General features: G+C 36.7%; 2 protein-coding genes across 3 annotated transcripts in view; one reads left to right on the forward strand and one right to left on the reverse strand.

The window, feature by feature from the left end:
* The window catches only part of Pcnp (PEST proteolytic signal containing nuclear protein), a 20,738-nt gene extending 18,225 nt beyond the window's left edge, over positions 1-2,513 (forward strand). For both annotated transcript variants that reach the window (XM_087214679.1, XM_087214682.1), the window contains one exon: positions 326-2,513. In XM_087214679.1, the coding sequence (XP_087070805.1) occupies positions 326-452 (127 nt within the window). In that variant the 3' untranslated portion in view covers positions 453-2,513. The remainder of the gene's footprint in view (positions 1-325) is intronic.
* Positions 1,983-16,278, reverse strand: part of Zbtb11 (zinc finger and BTB domain containing 11) — a 34,206-nt gene continuing 19,910 nt past the window's right edge. Inside the window, exons 8-11 of the mRNA XM_004857992.4 lie at positions 15,266-15,383; positions 12,061-12,219; positions 11,772-11,947; positions 1,983-11,109 (exon numbers count right to left, since the gene is read on the reverse strand). Coding sequence (XP_004858049.3) covers positions 10,592-11,109; positions 11,772-11,947; positions 12,061-12,219; positions 15,266-15,383 — 971 coding nt within the window. The 3' untranslated portion in view covers positions 1,983-10,591. The remainder of the gene's footprint in view (positions 11,110-11,771; positions 11,948-12,060; positions 12,220-15,265; positions 15,384-16,278) is intronic.

Below are 16,278 nucleotides of genomic sequence, written 5' to 3' on the forward strand. Positions count from 1 at the left end.
TAGTGGTTGTCACCTTTAGCTACATATCAGAATTACTTTAAATGTTTGTTAAAATACATTTGGCCTGGAAATGTAGCTCAGTAGAAAAGTACTTATCTAGCGTAGGCAAGGCCCTGAGTTCAATCTCCAGCACCACTCCACTTAGCCCTAGGGAGTCTGAAGTCTTAGAACTATGTCTGAAAAGGGTATTTAAAAAAAATCTCTAGAGGCGCTTGCTGTTCACCTTGTGCTTACAATAGGTAAACAAATGTGTATTTGTAAGATTAAAACATAGTCCAAAACATATCTATAACATTTTAAATAAATTTCCTTTCTTTTAATGCAGGGATACACCAACATCAGCTGGACCAAACTCTTTCAATAAAGGAAAGCATGGGTTTTCTGATAACCAGAAGCTATGGGAACGAAATATAAAATCTCACCTTGGAAATGTCCATGACCAAGACAATTAAATGATGTGTTTTGAATTGGGGTGTGGGGTGGGTGTAAAGTTAAAAGGAACAGTTTCCTTTTTTAAAATGGTATAAGACTATCTTTGGAGCCGCTTTTTCTTTTTCTTTTTCATTTTTTTTTAAGATTGAGTGGTACACTAATAAGTGAGAGTTTGAAATTAGAGGTAATTTATGTTTTATATACAGATTTCAAGACATTTGCTAATTTTGTAGTTTCATGTGATTAGTTCCCAAAGGTTACAGATAATAAAGAAATCAGAAATGGTACCTTTTTAAGAATTGCATATTTTTTTAAACACAACTATTAGCACGTTAAGAGGGAAGCAAAAAATAACCATCTATTTAAAACTGTCAGCAGTGACTCCTAAATTAACTCCCTCATTACCTAAACTGACTGTCTGGCTCCCAGGAACAGCCTTATAGAGAAAGGGGGAGTATTGTAATTGAAAGGAAAATGTTGCTGGACTATTGACGGAAAGTAAATTTAGATAAAATAGTTTTTTTCCTTATGGGCATTTGTTTTGTTATCATATTATTAGGTATTGCATTGCTATCAGTGGATACAGATGCTTAGCTCTTTTACTAAAAATAATTTTTTTAAAAATTTCTATGTGACGTATCATATTTGAAATAGCCCATTTCACTTTAATGGTCTTGTCTTCTTTCATTAGTCTTCAAAGAACAGCCATTTGCTACCAAAGTAAATCAGTATTTTGAATGTGCTTCTCTTGGTTTTTGTTTGTTTATTAGCTAATTCTTGTAAGCATTTCCACCAGAACTTGAGGCAAATCATAAGGAAGCTGTTTCTTTTAAATTAAAAACCACCACCAAAAATTTAAGTGTACATACTGATTAAGTATTTGGCTGGTTTTTATTTTTTAAAAAGTATAAACACCAAAAAAAAATTTAACATTGTAGAAGATGGAAGACAATAAGATGCATTTTCTGTAACTTTGTCTACACATTTACATTGCTAAGTTGTTAAATCCAATTTGAATTGAACTCACTACAGGATTTCTTATTAGAACAATTATATGGTTTATTTTAAGTGTATACATACTGCCCAGTGGCCTGGGCATATTGTAGGTACTGAAAATGAAAGAAAATGCATCTTCAAACACATTTTACAGAATTGTTCATCACATATACTGTTAGATTTGTGTACTGTAGGGTGTTTTGTTTTGTATTTTTGTACTGTATATGGACTTTTTAAAAGTGACACTTAAACACATCTTTGAAAGCATAGTCACAGACAAAAGGAAAATGATAATTGATTTCCTTCAGAATGCCTACAATGTTAAATTTGGAGGCAGCTTCAGACTGTTTTATTGGTGGTAGTTACTTGCTGATCTTTTTTAATAGTAACTCCAGAGAAGAAACCTGCGCATATGCCTAATAAGTTGTTCTTTTACATTACAGTTTAGATTAAGCCCCAAGTAAAACAATGGAAATGTATATAGAACTATTAGTTCTTACATGATTTAATTATACCAAGATACATGAATTTAACTTTAACTTTACTTTTATGTAGGCAAACTGTTCATTTTTGTCCATTTTACTGTTTGTTAAAATAACATCCCTCTCCTACATACTCTTTTCTTGACCCAAATGAAATACTAAGCTAAGGTCAAGATGAGGAGAGAAACGACTGAGATGAATGTCTTTACTAAAATAACCAATAAATTTTGTCAAACTCAATAGTGTTCTGATTCTCTATTCCATTTAATTATTGGTTACTCTTTTGTTTTCTTTTTTTAAACAGAGCAGTTGAGACAAATGAAGTATTGCTGCTCTTGTCCAGATTGTTGGCTAAAGTAAAGGGAAATTAAAAATTCTTAGAGTTAATTAGAGTCCACATAATTTAGCACATATAGTTCATATAATTGGAATAGCTTTAATCCAAATCCTTTTCCACTGCCAAAGGATTGTCTGTCCTGTGCTTTGGAAATCCTGCCAAAGCATACCCTTGAAAATCCTTAAGGGTTAGAAAGTATTCTTTTACTAGTGTCTTCTGTCATCCTATATATAAAATTAAGACCATAAATAAATTTTAAAAAAATCCTGCTTTTTCAGTGTTTTCCTTATTTGAAGAGTTCTTTCTGCCTTTGTCTCTCCTTGCTCCCCACAGATTAAATCTCCCCATTTTCCCTGATCATTTTGTGTACATATTTTTATTTTTACACTTTTATTTGTACATTTTAAGATATATGTGTGTACGTATGAACAACGTATGAATTTGTACCTTACATGATATATCTTGTTTCTTTTTTTCCCATTCCCCTTCCCTCAACCCCTCTTCTAAAACTTTTTTTTTGTTGTTACTGGGGATCGAACTCGGGTCCTTGCACTTGCACAGCAGGCAGTGAAACCACTGAGCTAAATCCCCGGCTCTTCTCCTTATGTACATATTTTTAGTCATTTTGCCTTCTTGTCTGTATACTGTTCATTCATCTATAATGCAGGTGCCCAAAATTCATTTCTTTGGTTATTTTGAATTCTGAGACCACATGATTAGAGCAGCCCAGTTCTTTCTTACTACTTGACAAGAACACATCAGGTATTTACCTTTTAGAATATATTTTCTTTAATATTCAGGGCTTAGTGGAAAGGTTGGATTCAGTCTCAAGTTAAGATTCATACTCAGTTTGACTACAAAGAAGCTCTGAATTTCAAGTATTATATCAAGGTTGGGTTGGCATACCAGTGGAGAGATTGTTCAATTTATATTCCTGGGTAAGTGAAAATACTGCTTTTTAATTGTTTTAGACTTCCTTTTGAAACAAGTCAGATTTCACATTGCAAAAATTATTAGAGTATTTCCAAATACCCTGTCTTCATGTTCTCCAGATGTTAACATCTTACATATGTACAGGACAATTGTCAAAATGAAAGATTTAATGTTATACAGTATTATCTGTGATACTACCTCATACTGTTATTTTACAGATCTTGAGGTTTCACCCATTTGCCCCACTAATACCCCTAGTCCAAAATCCACTTCATTACCCCTCCATTGGTTGTCACCTCTCTAATCAGGACATATGTCAATATTTAGTTTTGTTTGAGACAAGGTCTTGCCATGTTGGCCAGGCTGGCCTCAAAGTTGAGATCCTCCTGCTTCATCCTACTGAGGTGTGATTACAGGGATGGTGCTAGTTTGATGTGTATCTTTCATTGCCTTGAAAAGTACAGGTCAGTTATTTGTAAGAGACCTCTAAATTTGGGGTTTGCCTAATACTTCCTTATTAAATTCAGCATGTGTGTTTTTGTTTTTGGCAAGAATACCACAGAACTGATGGTACATAATGCCAATTTGAATTTTTTCTGTTACTAGTAAGGTTTTTGTTTTGGCAGTGCTAGGGATCGAAACTTCATGCATGCCTGGATAAGTGGTCCACCCATCACTAAGCCCATCCCAGATCTACTGGTAATAATTAACTTTGAGTTTGGGGTTATCTGATGTCTGTCACATTTCTCCAATGTGAAACTTTAACTTTGTCTCTTCTGGGACATATCTTGAGACTGAGCTTACTATTGCTCTTACCTTTTGCCCACTAATTAGTAGACATTTATGATTCTTTTCTGAAACAATTATTAGTGTAATGTTTGCCTTATGATTTTGTATTTTAATCATTCCTTCTGTTCTTAATTGAAATTCTCCCATCCCAGCACTAACTAGGCCCAGCCCTGCTTAGCTTCTGAGTTCAGACAAGATTGGACATGTTCAGGGTGATACAGCCCTAGACTTACTGAAATTCTAAAAGGTGTTTTCTTTCCTATTATTTCACTGATAGTTGCCCCACATTTTTATATTATTCAGTGTGTTATAACCATTTACTCCCATTATTGCTCATTCTCACAGATTTGGGCACATTGGCCTCTTCCAGTTGGCCTTTGGCTATGTCTTCACCCTCCCTCCTTTTTTTGTCTTTTAATACTGCCTTAGTTTCTGGCTCTACAAGGTATACTAGGCTCATCTTTCACTGAGCCTTGGAATCAGTGATTTCTTCAAGCATCTATGCCTCCTTTAATTCTTTCTCAGTACTGAGGATTGAACCCTAACCTTCACAGAGCTGCATCGCCAGCCCTTTTTTCTTTTATTTTTGAGACAGGGTCTTGCTAAATTACTAAGTTGCCCAGGTTGGACTTGAACTTGCAGTCCTCCTGGCTCAGCTTCCTAGAGTCCTGTCTGTGGTACAGGCATGTGCCACCACATCTGTCTGAGAATGGTACTTAGAAAAAAAAAGCATTTGGAGCCAGTAGTGATGGCGCACACCTGTAATATTAACACTTAGGAGGCTGAGGCAGAAGGATTGCTGTGAGTTCGAGGTTAGCGTAGACTACATAGTAAATTCAAGACCACCCTGAAACGTGGTGAGTCCCTGTTTAAACCAAAAGAAAAAAAGATATTTGGTATACTCAGACTAATATATATGAATTTTCAATACCAGTCCACCAGAATTCATTCTAGTTTTTCTATTTTTGTAACTTCTCCCACAGTGAGAAGTCTACCTTCACCAGTATGTTCGTTTACTTGCTTAATTCTGGAATATATATAAAGTAGTTTCAAAATTGCTAATCCAGTTATTTCCCTCTGAAAAACTACTACTGATCAGAATGTAGTTATGTATAATTTGTTTTTACTTAGACCACATGTCTGGTTTTGCAAAGTTACATACCTACGTTCAGCATGGTTATTACTCGTTTGTAATAGAGCAGTTGCTTTGTGTTTGATAATGGGTCCCCAGGGACAGGGTGTAGCTCAGTGGCAGACAGGTCCTGAGTGCAATCCCTGACTCCATAAAATAAAAAAGATGGACAGTGAGTTCTGTCCATCCTTGCTAATTTTCTTTGTATGTAAAATAGCACCATAGTTCTTTAAAGAATTACATAAAAATTTTCCTTATCCTTTGTAGCTTATTCTTTCTCCTTTCTTTTTTGAGACAGGGTCTCACTACATGGACCAGGCTGTCCTCAACTTACACTGCAGCCTCCAAAATGGTGGGACAACCATGCGCCACCACACCCAGCTTTTTTTTAAAATCATTTTTGGACCTATCCCAGAAGTAACCTATTATTTCTGGTTTCTTTTTGCAAAAATTATCCTTTTTACTTACATGAAAGATAGCATACCATAATACAATTATTCAGACTTCAGGTGCTGGGGATTGAACCCGGGGCCTTGTGAATGCTAAGCTGTACAGCTGAACTATACTCTTAGCCCCTTTTATACTTTTTTATTACCACTTTGCGAATAGCTAGGAAATTATACCAGTCCATGGAGATCTGAAGAAAGAAAGGAGGAAGGAAAAAGAACAAAAAGGAAAGAGAAATACAGCAGCATGGGGTGGGAAGTGTATGTAGCTCCTCAAAACATGCTTGCTTATTAGCATGTGCAAGACCCTGGGTTCTCATCATGGGGACAAAAAAATTTTGTTTTGTTTTTTGAGACAAGGTCTCACTATGTTCAGACTATCTTTGAAGTCACTATGTAGTCTAAGCTGGCCTTGCACTTGTGGCAATCCATCCCTGGCCTCTTGTTTTTTGTGTTTTAAATCACTGTGAAGCACATGCTGGCCTCAAACTCACAGCAGTCCTGCCTCAGCCTCCTAAGTGCTGGGATTATAGACCCACCATGCCCTGCTAATCTTACAGTTGAAAACAGGCCTGTGGGTGTAGTTTTAATTTGTGTCTGAGTGAGGCTGAATGAGTATCTTTCCACATATTTAAGGGTTATTGCAATATAATTTGTGAATGGCCTATTTATATCATTTCTTTACTATTGGGTTTTTCATCCTTTCTCAAAATTTAAGAATTCTTTACATATTAACTCCTTATCTATAAATATATTTTTCCCCATTGAATGTTGTCTTTTGGCTTTGATTATGCTGTTTTGCAACATGAAAAGCTGTTTTGGTTGTTTTTTTTGTAACGGGGATCGAATTTGGGATCTTGTGCTTGCAAGGCAGGTGGCAGAACCACTGAGCTAAATCCCCGGCCCATGAAAAGCTGTTTTTATGTAGTAAAGTTCGTTAATCTTACTGCCTTTTGATTTTATATTAATAATTATAGAATCTACATATTCTGAAGTTATAGATTCACCAGTGTAAATTTTCTGATGCTTTTTTTTTTTTTTTTTTTTGGTACCTGGGATCGAGCTTGGGACCTTGCGCTTCCAAGGCAGGTGGAGGAACCACTGAGCTAAATCCCCAGCCCTGATGCTTTTGTTTCAAATTCAAAATTTACATAGATCCCTGACCCATTTTTAGTATATTTCTAAAACATTCTGAGATAGGGATCTAATTTTGGTCAGCTGATAATTCTTAGTAATTATGAGCAATCTGCTTTTGTCTTGAATGTTTTAAAATTTCTTATATAGGTTTTACATTTTCTTACCAAGTTTACTCCAAAGTACTTAATCTTCATTGCTGAAATGAGGTTTTCTTTACCATTATGTGCTGATTACTTTTCCTAAATCTGAAGGCAAATGATTTTTCTATATTCTGTATGTTCCTACCTTAATTTTTGTTGTTGCTGTTGTCACTGTTACCATTTACTGATTGTTTAGGCTTAAATCACATAGACTGGGAGACAAGGATGTTTGCCTGCCTCAGGCTGAGCTCCCTGTGGGCCAATTGCATGAAGACTTAAAACAATAGGATTGTCCTTATGTTCTGTGATGGCAAACCTTTTAGAGCTTTCACTAACAGCTGGCTGCCACATGGATGCCATAGGTTTGCCATCACTAATTTTTAGCTGTTTGAGAAACCAGAGGCCGAGAAGTTAATACCAGATAGGGGCTGGGCATGGTGGTCCATGTCTGTAATCCCAACACTTGAGAGGCGGAGGCAGGATCACCTAGAGAGTTCAAGGCCAGCATATGGAGACCCTGTCTCAAAAAACCAGAAACAAAACAAATCCAAAAATAACCACAAGACTGGGTAATTTGTGAACCACAAAAAATTATTTTCTCAGTTCTGGAGGTGGGAAGTCCAAGATCAAGGAAAAAGCAGGCTTGGATTTTGGTGAGGACTGCTGTCTACATCCAGGCAGCATTTTGCAGCATCCTCAGAGTGGGAGGCAGAAGGGCCCAAGGGGCACAGAGCAGCCAGGTAGTTCTCTCCAGTCCTTTTATAAGGTGCTAATCTATTCATGAGGGTGGGGCCCTTGTGAACTAAACACCACCAAAAGCTGCACCCCCTTTATCTGTTGCATCAGGAAGGAACTAAGTTTGAAAGTGAATTCTGGAGGGGACACAAACACTGGAACATAGCAAGCCCTAGTGGAGATGAAATTACACTCTCAAATTTATAGAACTAATAAACTTATTTTAGATAATAAAGCATGGAATAGTTAAAAGTAAATATAGGGGCTGGGGATATAGCTCAGTGGCACCGCACCTGCCTCGAAAGCGAAAGGTCCTGAGTTCAATCCCCAGTACCAAAGAAAAAAAAGAAAAAAAGAGTAAATATAAAGAAATTATTTATGTACCTCTGCTCCCCACACTTCCAAGAAACTGATAAATCTGTAGGATCAGCAAAGACAAATGCTAACTTCCTGCATGTATGCCCAACAAAATGTAAAACCCATTAGGAACCTCCAAGGAGCTGCCCAGAGTTTATACCAAGGCTATGAAATCAAGAGAAACAAAATTTTTTTGGGGGGTACTGGGGATCGAACTCAGGACCTTGCGCTTGCGTGGCAGGCGCTGGAAACACAGCTAAATCCACGGCCCAAAATATTTTTTTTAAAGCACTAAAAGATTTGGATTAGCTCCAGATCCATCAATTAACCTTGTGAAATTCTGCAAACAACAAATTGAACAGGTTAAAATTCATATTAGAGGATTAATTTCTACTGAATACAAACACTCCAGTGCCAGCAGTGATTCAAACTGCTAGCAGCAGTGACAAAATGTCTTTTAAAATTCTCATACTTGATCAGGTGACACTCGAAGTTTCTAGAGGTCATACTACAAAAACGAAATTCTCTAGAATTTTACAATTCTCTAGTAATTGTAAAAATGAAGAAATTTCCTCCATGGTAACATTAAAACTGGTGAATTTTGGGAAATGTTCCCATGTGGAATATATGTAATTCTAATAATTTTAAATGTCCACAGTTGACAACTGGCATTACATTTAATTTTGTGATGGTTATATTTGAGATGTTTTAGTATTAAGTGTTCCCCAATGGGTTTTTTTAAAAAACACATTCAATTCCCTTATTCTTTTTTTTTTTGGTACCAGGGATCAAACTCAGGACCTTGCGCTTAGCGAGGCAGGCACCGGAATCACTGAGCTAAATCCTGGGCCCAATTCCCTTATTTTTTAACGTAACGTTAAATAACACTATCCCAGCACTCAGGAGGCTGAGGCAGGAGGATAACTGCAAGTTCAAGGCCAGCCTGGACTACATAGTGAGTTCAAGACTAGTCTGAAGTATATTCTTGTCTCAATGCCCCCCCCCCCAAACACTCTGATTTATGGATTGAGAATATTGACAAGCTCAAATTCAAAGATTATGCTTTTAAACAAGAGTCAACATCATTTAAATACTGACAAGCTCAAATCCAAAGGCTATGCTTTTAAACAAGATTCAACATCGTTTATTTACACATTTATGACATACATTAATGTTCTTATACATTTAACTAAATCTAATAACAATGGTGAAAATGGAACATGAAAGACAATTTCAAATTTTGGGTTGTAATATTTTTTCATTAACTGAAAGATACAACAAGCAGCCATTTAAAGTTATGGGCTGTATGTTGATTCACTTCTTAAAACTGAAAGTCAGTCACAGCTATGAAAACAATAGAAAATTTGCAAATGCAAATATTATAAGTATGCAAGTATAATGCATGCACAGCTATCACATTTATTCTTTATTCTTTATTAAAGCCATTTTTAAAGTAAACAGGAATAATATATGTACATCAAGGCACATTCTTCTCTTGTGCTTCAGGAATGACTTACATATGATCTGCTTAAATCTTAATTTTATATCTTATAACACCTAAAAACTTAATTTAAAAAATTATAGTTTAAATAGTTCCCTAGAGAGACATTGGCATCTCCCCATGCCTATTCTGAAAATCAGAAAATTGGATAGCTTGAAGAGGTGAGAATTTAAAAATCAAACACATGAATTAATATAATTTAGTTTTCAGGTAACTTTTCAAAATATTTTCAAAAATTTGGTAGAACCATAATTAATTTAGTATCATGAGGGCTACATTTTAAGAATTTTCAAAATTCTGAAATTACCTGATAATTTTATAGTATCCACAGGACTGCTGTAGATATCTATATTGCTACCCTATTTCTCAACTGCAGTTGTTCAACAAAATTAAACATGATATGAACTGAAAACATACCAAACCTAACTTGTTCATTTTTCTGCAAAAAAAATTAAGATTTTTATTTCCTAACAATTTTATAACAGTACTCTTTTCTCATGGTCAATTACTTGCCTTGAAGAGATAGTATCGTAAGGCTTTAATAGGCATTTCATGCATTTTAATGGCATTTAAAAATTAGCTATTCATTTACGAGTTTCCCATATAGATAAATACATTGTGCAAACTTGATTACAACATGTAACTCATTAAGTGCTTTAAAATAGAATAAAGAATCCCTGACTTAGAAGGAATTAAAATAAATAGCCAAGAATCACCAGATCTAAAGCATCAAAAACTATAGTATACCTATGAATCCTACTGAAGTGGTTTATATTAGAATTTTATGAAGAGGGCAACTGAAATCACAGAACCTTTACAGTTTGAGAATAAAACAGAAGAAAAGCGTTCAACTGGTTCAGCTTTTTAAACTCAAAATATATAATAATGTCAAAATACAAGTGAAACTGTACAGCTTCAGACTTAGTATAGCCATTTATAAACCCAAATTCATAAAAGGTATACCATGATGAACCACTGCCATCAAATAGATTTGTTTTTAATTTCTTTCCAGTAAATAGACTTTCCTACAGAACTCACTGGTACACAGTTTAGAAAAATCACTGATAGTCCAGAGCTTTGACATAAAAACTCTAAAGAGACAGTCAAAATGAATTGTAAACAAATGTTCTGTGAGTTCAGTGTACATGAGATTTTCTTTTTATCATTACTATATTCATTCTGCTTCTGAAATATGTGCCACTTCTACTTCAACAGTTTGAATAGCTTCTGCAACTTCAGATAGCTTCTGTCCTTGCTGTTGTGCCAACACATAATTAACCACTTGCATAATACTTTGGTCAGAAAGTGTAGATACTGATGGACACTCTTCAGTAGCTGCAACCGCTTCAAGAACTTCCATAGTTTCTCCTGTTACCACCACAGTCTCAAGTTCTTGAGGACCACTATTTTCTTGTTCCTGCATGTCTGCAGTTAAGATGCTAACAGCATGTTCCACTTGAGTTCCTTGGTTATGAAACTGAAGGGTATCTTTTTCCAGCATAATTTTGCAAGGCACATAGTCTGTATGGAATTTAGTCATATGCTTACGTAGTGTTCGTGCATCTATGTAGGCTTGACTACACACAGGACAGACATAGGGCCGTTCTCCCGTATGTGTTCGAACGTGGCGTTTTAGAGATCGGGCATCAGCCCAAGCTACTCCACATGTTAAACACTCAAATGGCTTCACTCCTATTTACAAAAAAAGAGTGTGTGGGATGAGGTACAAGTACCAACAAAATATATTAAAATTGATCAGTAAATAATTTTTTTAAAGTACAGTAGCCCATTTAGTCTTTTTATCTTGACTATGGTAATCTTGCATTTAGCATCTCATAGTTTTCCTTACAACAGACAAGAAACCAAGATTCTAGCCAGGATTGGCACACACCTGTCACAGCACTCAGGGAGGCTGAGCCCAGAGCATTCTGAATTCAGTCCCATCTAGACAACTGAGCAAGACTGTCTCGAAAAGAAAAAGGGGCTGGGCATATAGCTCAGTAGTAAAGCCCCTGAGTTTAATCCCCCGGTATCAAAAAAACAGACAAGATACTTACTATAATCTTTTAAGTATATTCTCATGGATAGAATTTACTGATAGACAAATGTTTCTGTGCATAATCTCATTTATTCCTTCATGGCAATTCTATAATCAGGATAAGGAACCAGAGCCTTCAATAATTAATTTGTAGGTTCAGGATCACCTCTGTCACTTGAATAGATCTTCCAAGTAGGGGAATAATCTCTTATCAAGGAAGGTAAGGTAATAGAATAGGCAAGAAGGCTGGCAAGGGAAAAATCACTATTTGACTGGCTCTTATTCTATTTAGATACACATAATACGAAATACTTACCTTCATGGTTGTTCATATGTCTCCTATACTCTCTCAGCTGAGTGAATTTTCTTCCACATTGTTCACACACTCGTTCGAGGTTTTGCTTTGCTCTTCCTTTCTTCCCATGGGTGGCTTTCTTTACATGCCTTCTGAACAAAGCTTTTTCATAAAATTCTTTGCCACATATATTACACCTAAAATAGGGGAAATGACCTAAATTATTCTTTCCAAAGCACCAGAAGCTGTAAGAAACAATCATATACACGTATTTCTCAGTTAGGTTCAGATTCCTCTCAAATTTACCCACCTGTAAGGCTCAGTGACAGAATGAGACTTCACATGGGAATACCAGTCTTTCTTCCAACTATAGCACTTATCACAAAATTGGCACTGGAATGGCTTCACACCAAGATGTTTGTTCATGTGTTGGCGAAGATCTCTAGCTTCAAAGAAGCTCTTTTCACATCTACAATAAAGTTTAGTTACCCAACTGGATTATCTTAATCTTTATAAAAAGTTTCCAAGCATTCTATATTCTTGGGTTTTCTTCAACACCACAAAATGATCGCCAACTTTAAAAGAAATCCCTAATTTTCCAATCTAGCATCAAGAATGCAGATTCTCTAATCTCTACAGCACAGAAATATTTGAGAATCATGGAGAGTTCCCAAAAGTTTTAAGATAAGTAATTTACTGTTCATCTTTCTTCCATCCAAGATCCTACTCCCCATTTAAGATATCCCTCCATCTATTTGATAATTTGAAATAGGAAAAAAGGTCCAAAGACGAAGGAGTGAAGGGAGGAGAAGGGGAAAGGAAAAGAGGGAAAGGAAAAACTATGAGAAAACAAAAAAAAAGGAAATGAAATCAATGTAAATAGGGAAGGGTGGAGGGGGTGAAGGGCGCACAGGTAATGGGGAAAAAAAATAAGAACCAAGATATATCACGTACAGGTACACGCACCCAATGATAAATGTAAACGAATTGTATACCTAAAGTGTACTAATAAAATGTACCAATAAAATTAATTAAAAAAAAAAAGACATCCCTCCATCATCTGTTTCACTCTGTGTCCATGTGCTGAAGGCATGCTTCACCCTTGACCCTAGGGAGTGGGCAAGGACTCGGAGCTAAATCAATCAGAGCACAACATTCCCATGGCCACAGTGATTTACTCAAGGATGTCCAAATGACAACTTGATCTAATCAGAGTGAACCTAAGGAACTACCAGAAAAGAAGCTGAACAACTTGGAAGTTGAGACAATGTGAGGCTGAAACCACTGCCACTGACTTGTTTATATGGAGCTGGAGAAAAACCATGTACAGTGTACCCTCAAGTTACAACTGGCCTGACATAAAAACAACTTGGATTAATTAGGTTAATGGAAGATTCATCTGCCTCTTGTTATGTATAGCATGTACCCAGGTAAGCACCCAGATCTCAGCTGTACTGACTTAAAACCAACTTGAGTTACAACCAGCCCTCAGGAACTGATTGAGTTCATAAGTCAAGGGTCCACTGTACTAATTAATCTGAATCCGACTTACATTAAATTACTCAGATGTTAGACTTTACCTTTTATAATAAGCCAGTTTTGGCTGAGTTTTCTTTCACTTATAATGAAAAACATATTGTCAATAAACTACCTTTGTTTTAAAAGATGACTAATTATGTGGTGGTGAATGGCTGTAAATCCTAGCATTCTGCAAGGCAGAGGCAGGAGGACCACAAGTCTGAGACCAGTATGGGCAACCCTAGTGAGACCCTGGCTCATAAATCAAAAGGGGATGCTGGTGGGGAAGCTGGGGATTCAGCAGGAAGGCCCTGGGTTCAATCCTCAGTACTGCAAAAACAAAAGACAAAAAAACCCCAACCAAACCTAATTAGAATGAAATCAGCAAATACAAGAGTAGGAAAAAGCAAAAGCCCATCAAAAATTGTGGATAAACTAGCAAACTATCAGAATCAACTTTACTGGGAACTCTAGATACTAATCAAAAGTTTACGTACAGCAGTGGTGGTAAACTTATGGCATGTGTGCCACAGTGGGCTCTTTGTATCATTGAAACCTCTAAAAGGTTCATCACTGCTCTGAAAGGTTCATCATCACTGATTTATAGTAACCAGCTGGGTGTGGTGGGACATGCCTGTAATCACAGCACTTGGGAGGCTGAGGCAGGAGGACAGCCATGCATTCAAGGCCACCCTGGACTACATAGCAAGGCCCTGTCTCAAAAAAAAAAAAAAGTTTATAATGACCAGGCAAATGTTTAATCAAGAAAATAAACTACCGAATCTATATAATTTATGGCATTTTAAACTTACCCCTGCCCATCCCCTGCTTCCCAGAGTTCAGCAAAAGCCTGAAAGACAGCCTACATTCTCAATACAGGCTCCTTTACCAGAGGAAATTCCTCTTAGAGAACTGCATTATTTTGACCTATCTGGTAGCTCTCTGAAGGAGCCCTTTTGCCTTTATTTGGCCTAACTTTCCTATGACTGAGGGAGGGCTGTGAGTAGGGAGCTTGTGAAAACATTTAAAGGCAAATGTATTAGCCACTGTCACCTGGGGCAAGGAACAATTATTCTAAATACACAAATCAATGGGGAAAAAATAAGAACCAGGAGAGATTATGTAAAGGTACAAATTTCCAATGATGAATGTCATATTGCTTACCTAAAATGTTCCAATAAAATTAATTTTAAAAATATAAATACAATGAAATAAATAAACACACAAATCAAATGCATAGGAATGAGATGCTTTAAGGAATATTAAAAGTCTACATGCTTACTCACTGATGAGCACATGCTCAAGGGGACCTGAAAAGACCTCAAACTCTTACCTTTTCCTTACCTTCTGGATCTACACAAACAGGAAATGAAGGCTAAGGCAGAGTTGCAAACTGGCTGAATGCTGGCGGTATTCTGGAATTGGTAGTGATGTTTGGGAATGTACTAAAGACTCCTAAATGGTATACCCTATATTAATTTTGTTATATGAATTTATTCTCAGAAAAAATTTTGGAAGCTTTGGAAAATGAAAAAAAGGGAGAAAGTAACAAAAATGTCATAAGAAAGGAGAAATTAGCAGTGCCCAGCTCTTCAGAAGAACTGCCTTGGGCTGGGGATGCAGATAAGTGGTAGAGCACTTGTCTACTGCCAGGTACAAAGCCTTGGGTTCGATACTCAGCACCACCACCAGAAACAAAAAGTCAAGAGGAAATGGTTAGAAAGGAACTCTGGCTGTCTGTGGACCTTTCTTTCCTACAGCCCCTAAGCCTGGGGAGTACATTTGCAAAATCTCTTTAAATCATTTTCAATGAGTTATCTGTGTATGATGCACATTTCAATAAAACTGTTAAAAGATAAACAGCAACACTTAGTAAAGACTTTTAAATCAAGAGTAGACTGAAATTACAGCTTGGTATTATCTTTGAGCATTTTGTTACAAAGAAGCCAAGTAAAGAAGATAATGAAATTAACTGAAAGGTTCACATAAGTGCTTACTGAGTACAGTGATAGCCTCGAACCTCAGGCTTTGGCTGGTGTTTCTTTAAATGTTTGCTGAGTCCAGAGCCCCTGTGAAAAGACTTTCCACAAACTGAGCAAAAGTACTTTGACTCTCCTGTAAAAAATAAAAAGCGTATCACAAATTTACCAATCAGGTAGAAGAATTCCAATAGAATTCTTTGTTATGTTCCAGAATTTCTTCTAAGTCTTGCTAAATTGCCCCAGATTGGCCTCAAACTGGAGATCTTTCAACCTCAGGATCCTGCATGCTGGGATGACAAGTGTATGTACACCACCACAGCCAGTTTCACAAGGTGTTATTTTATCAAAGGGACATAGAAACTGTAACATTTAGCAAGACTCTAAGAATAACAATAAACCTTGCCAAAAATCTCCATTTCCTTTAAAAAGTACAGCACAGCCATTTACTGATGAATGAAAGGGATAAAATCCCTTTGTGGTACAAAAATCATGGCGGGCAGTGACACAAAGATGGCTATGACATCACTAGGCAACGTCATTTTACAGGAGCAACACTGCATGAAGTCCATGGTTGACTGAATCCTCATTACGAGGTGATGACTGCAACAGCAAAGGCTCCCACTATAAGAATGTGATGTGCTTACAAGATCTCTGAACTGTTAACAGTGCCAGAGCTGAGCACCAGCTCTGTACAAGCATCTGCCCTTCACTGGTCATTCTCACATGCTTTTTTGGGGTGGGGGGGTGGTTGAAACTGGTCTTGCTATGTAGTCGAGGCTGGCCTCAAACTCATGGGGATCCTCCTGCCTCAGCCTCTGAGCACTGGGATTACAGGCATGTGCCACCATGCTTGGTACCTGGTATGGATTTTTCTTTAGGATTTAATGATTTGGCACTTATTACATACTTTTCTACACAGAGAGAAATAGTTAACATTTTTATACAAAAAGAGTTCTAAAACTAGATTTAAACTGGTTAGGGTGGTACACACCTGTAATCCCAGTACCAGCCAGGCTGAGGCAGGAGAT

The sequence above is a fragment of the Heterocephalus glaber genome, unplaced genomic scaffold (assembly GCF_053883595.1).
Source record: "Heterocephalus glaber isolate CG9 unplaced genomic scaffold, H.glaber_assembly_v1.0 deba00000122, whole genome shotgun sequence".
In the NCBI taxonomy this organism is placed as follows: Eukaryota; Metazoa; Chordata; class Mammalia; order Rodentia; family Bathyergidae; genus Heterocephalus; species Heterocephalus glaber.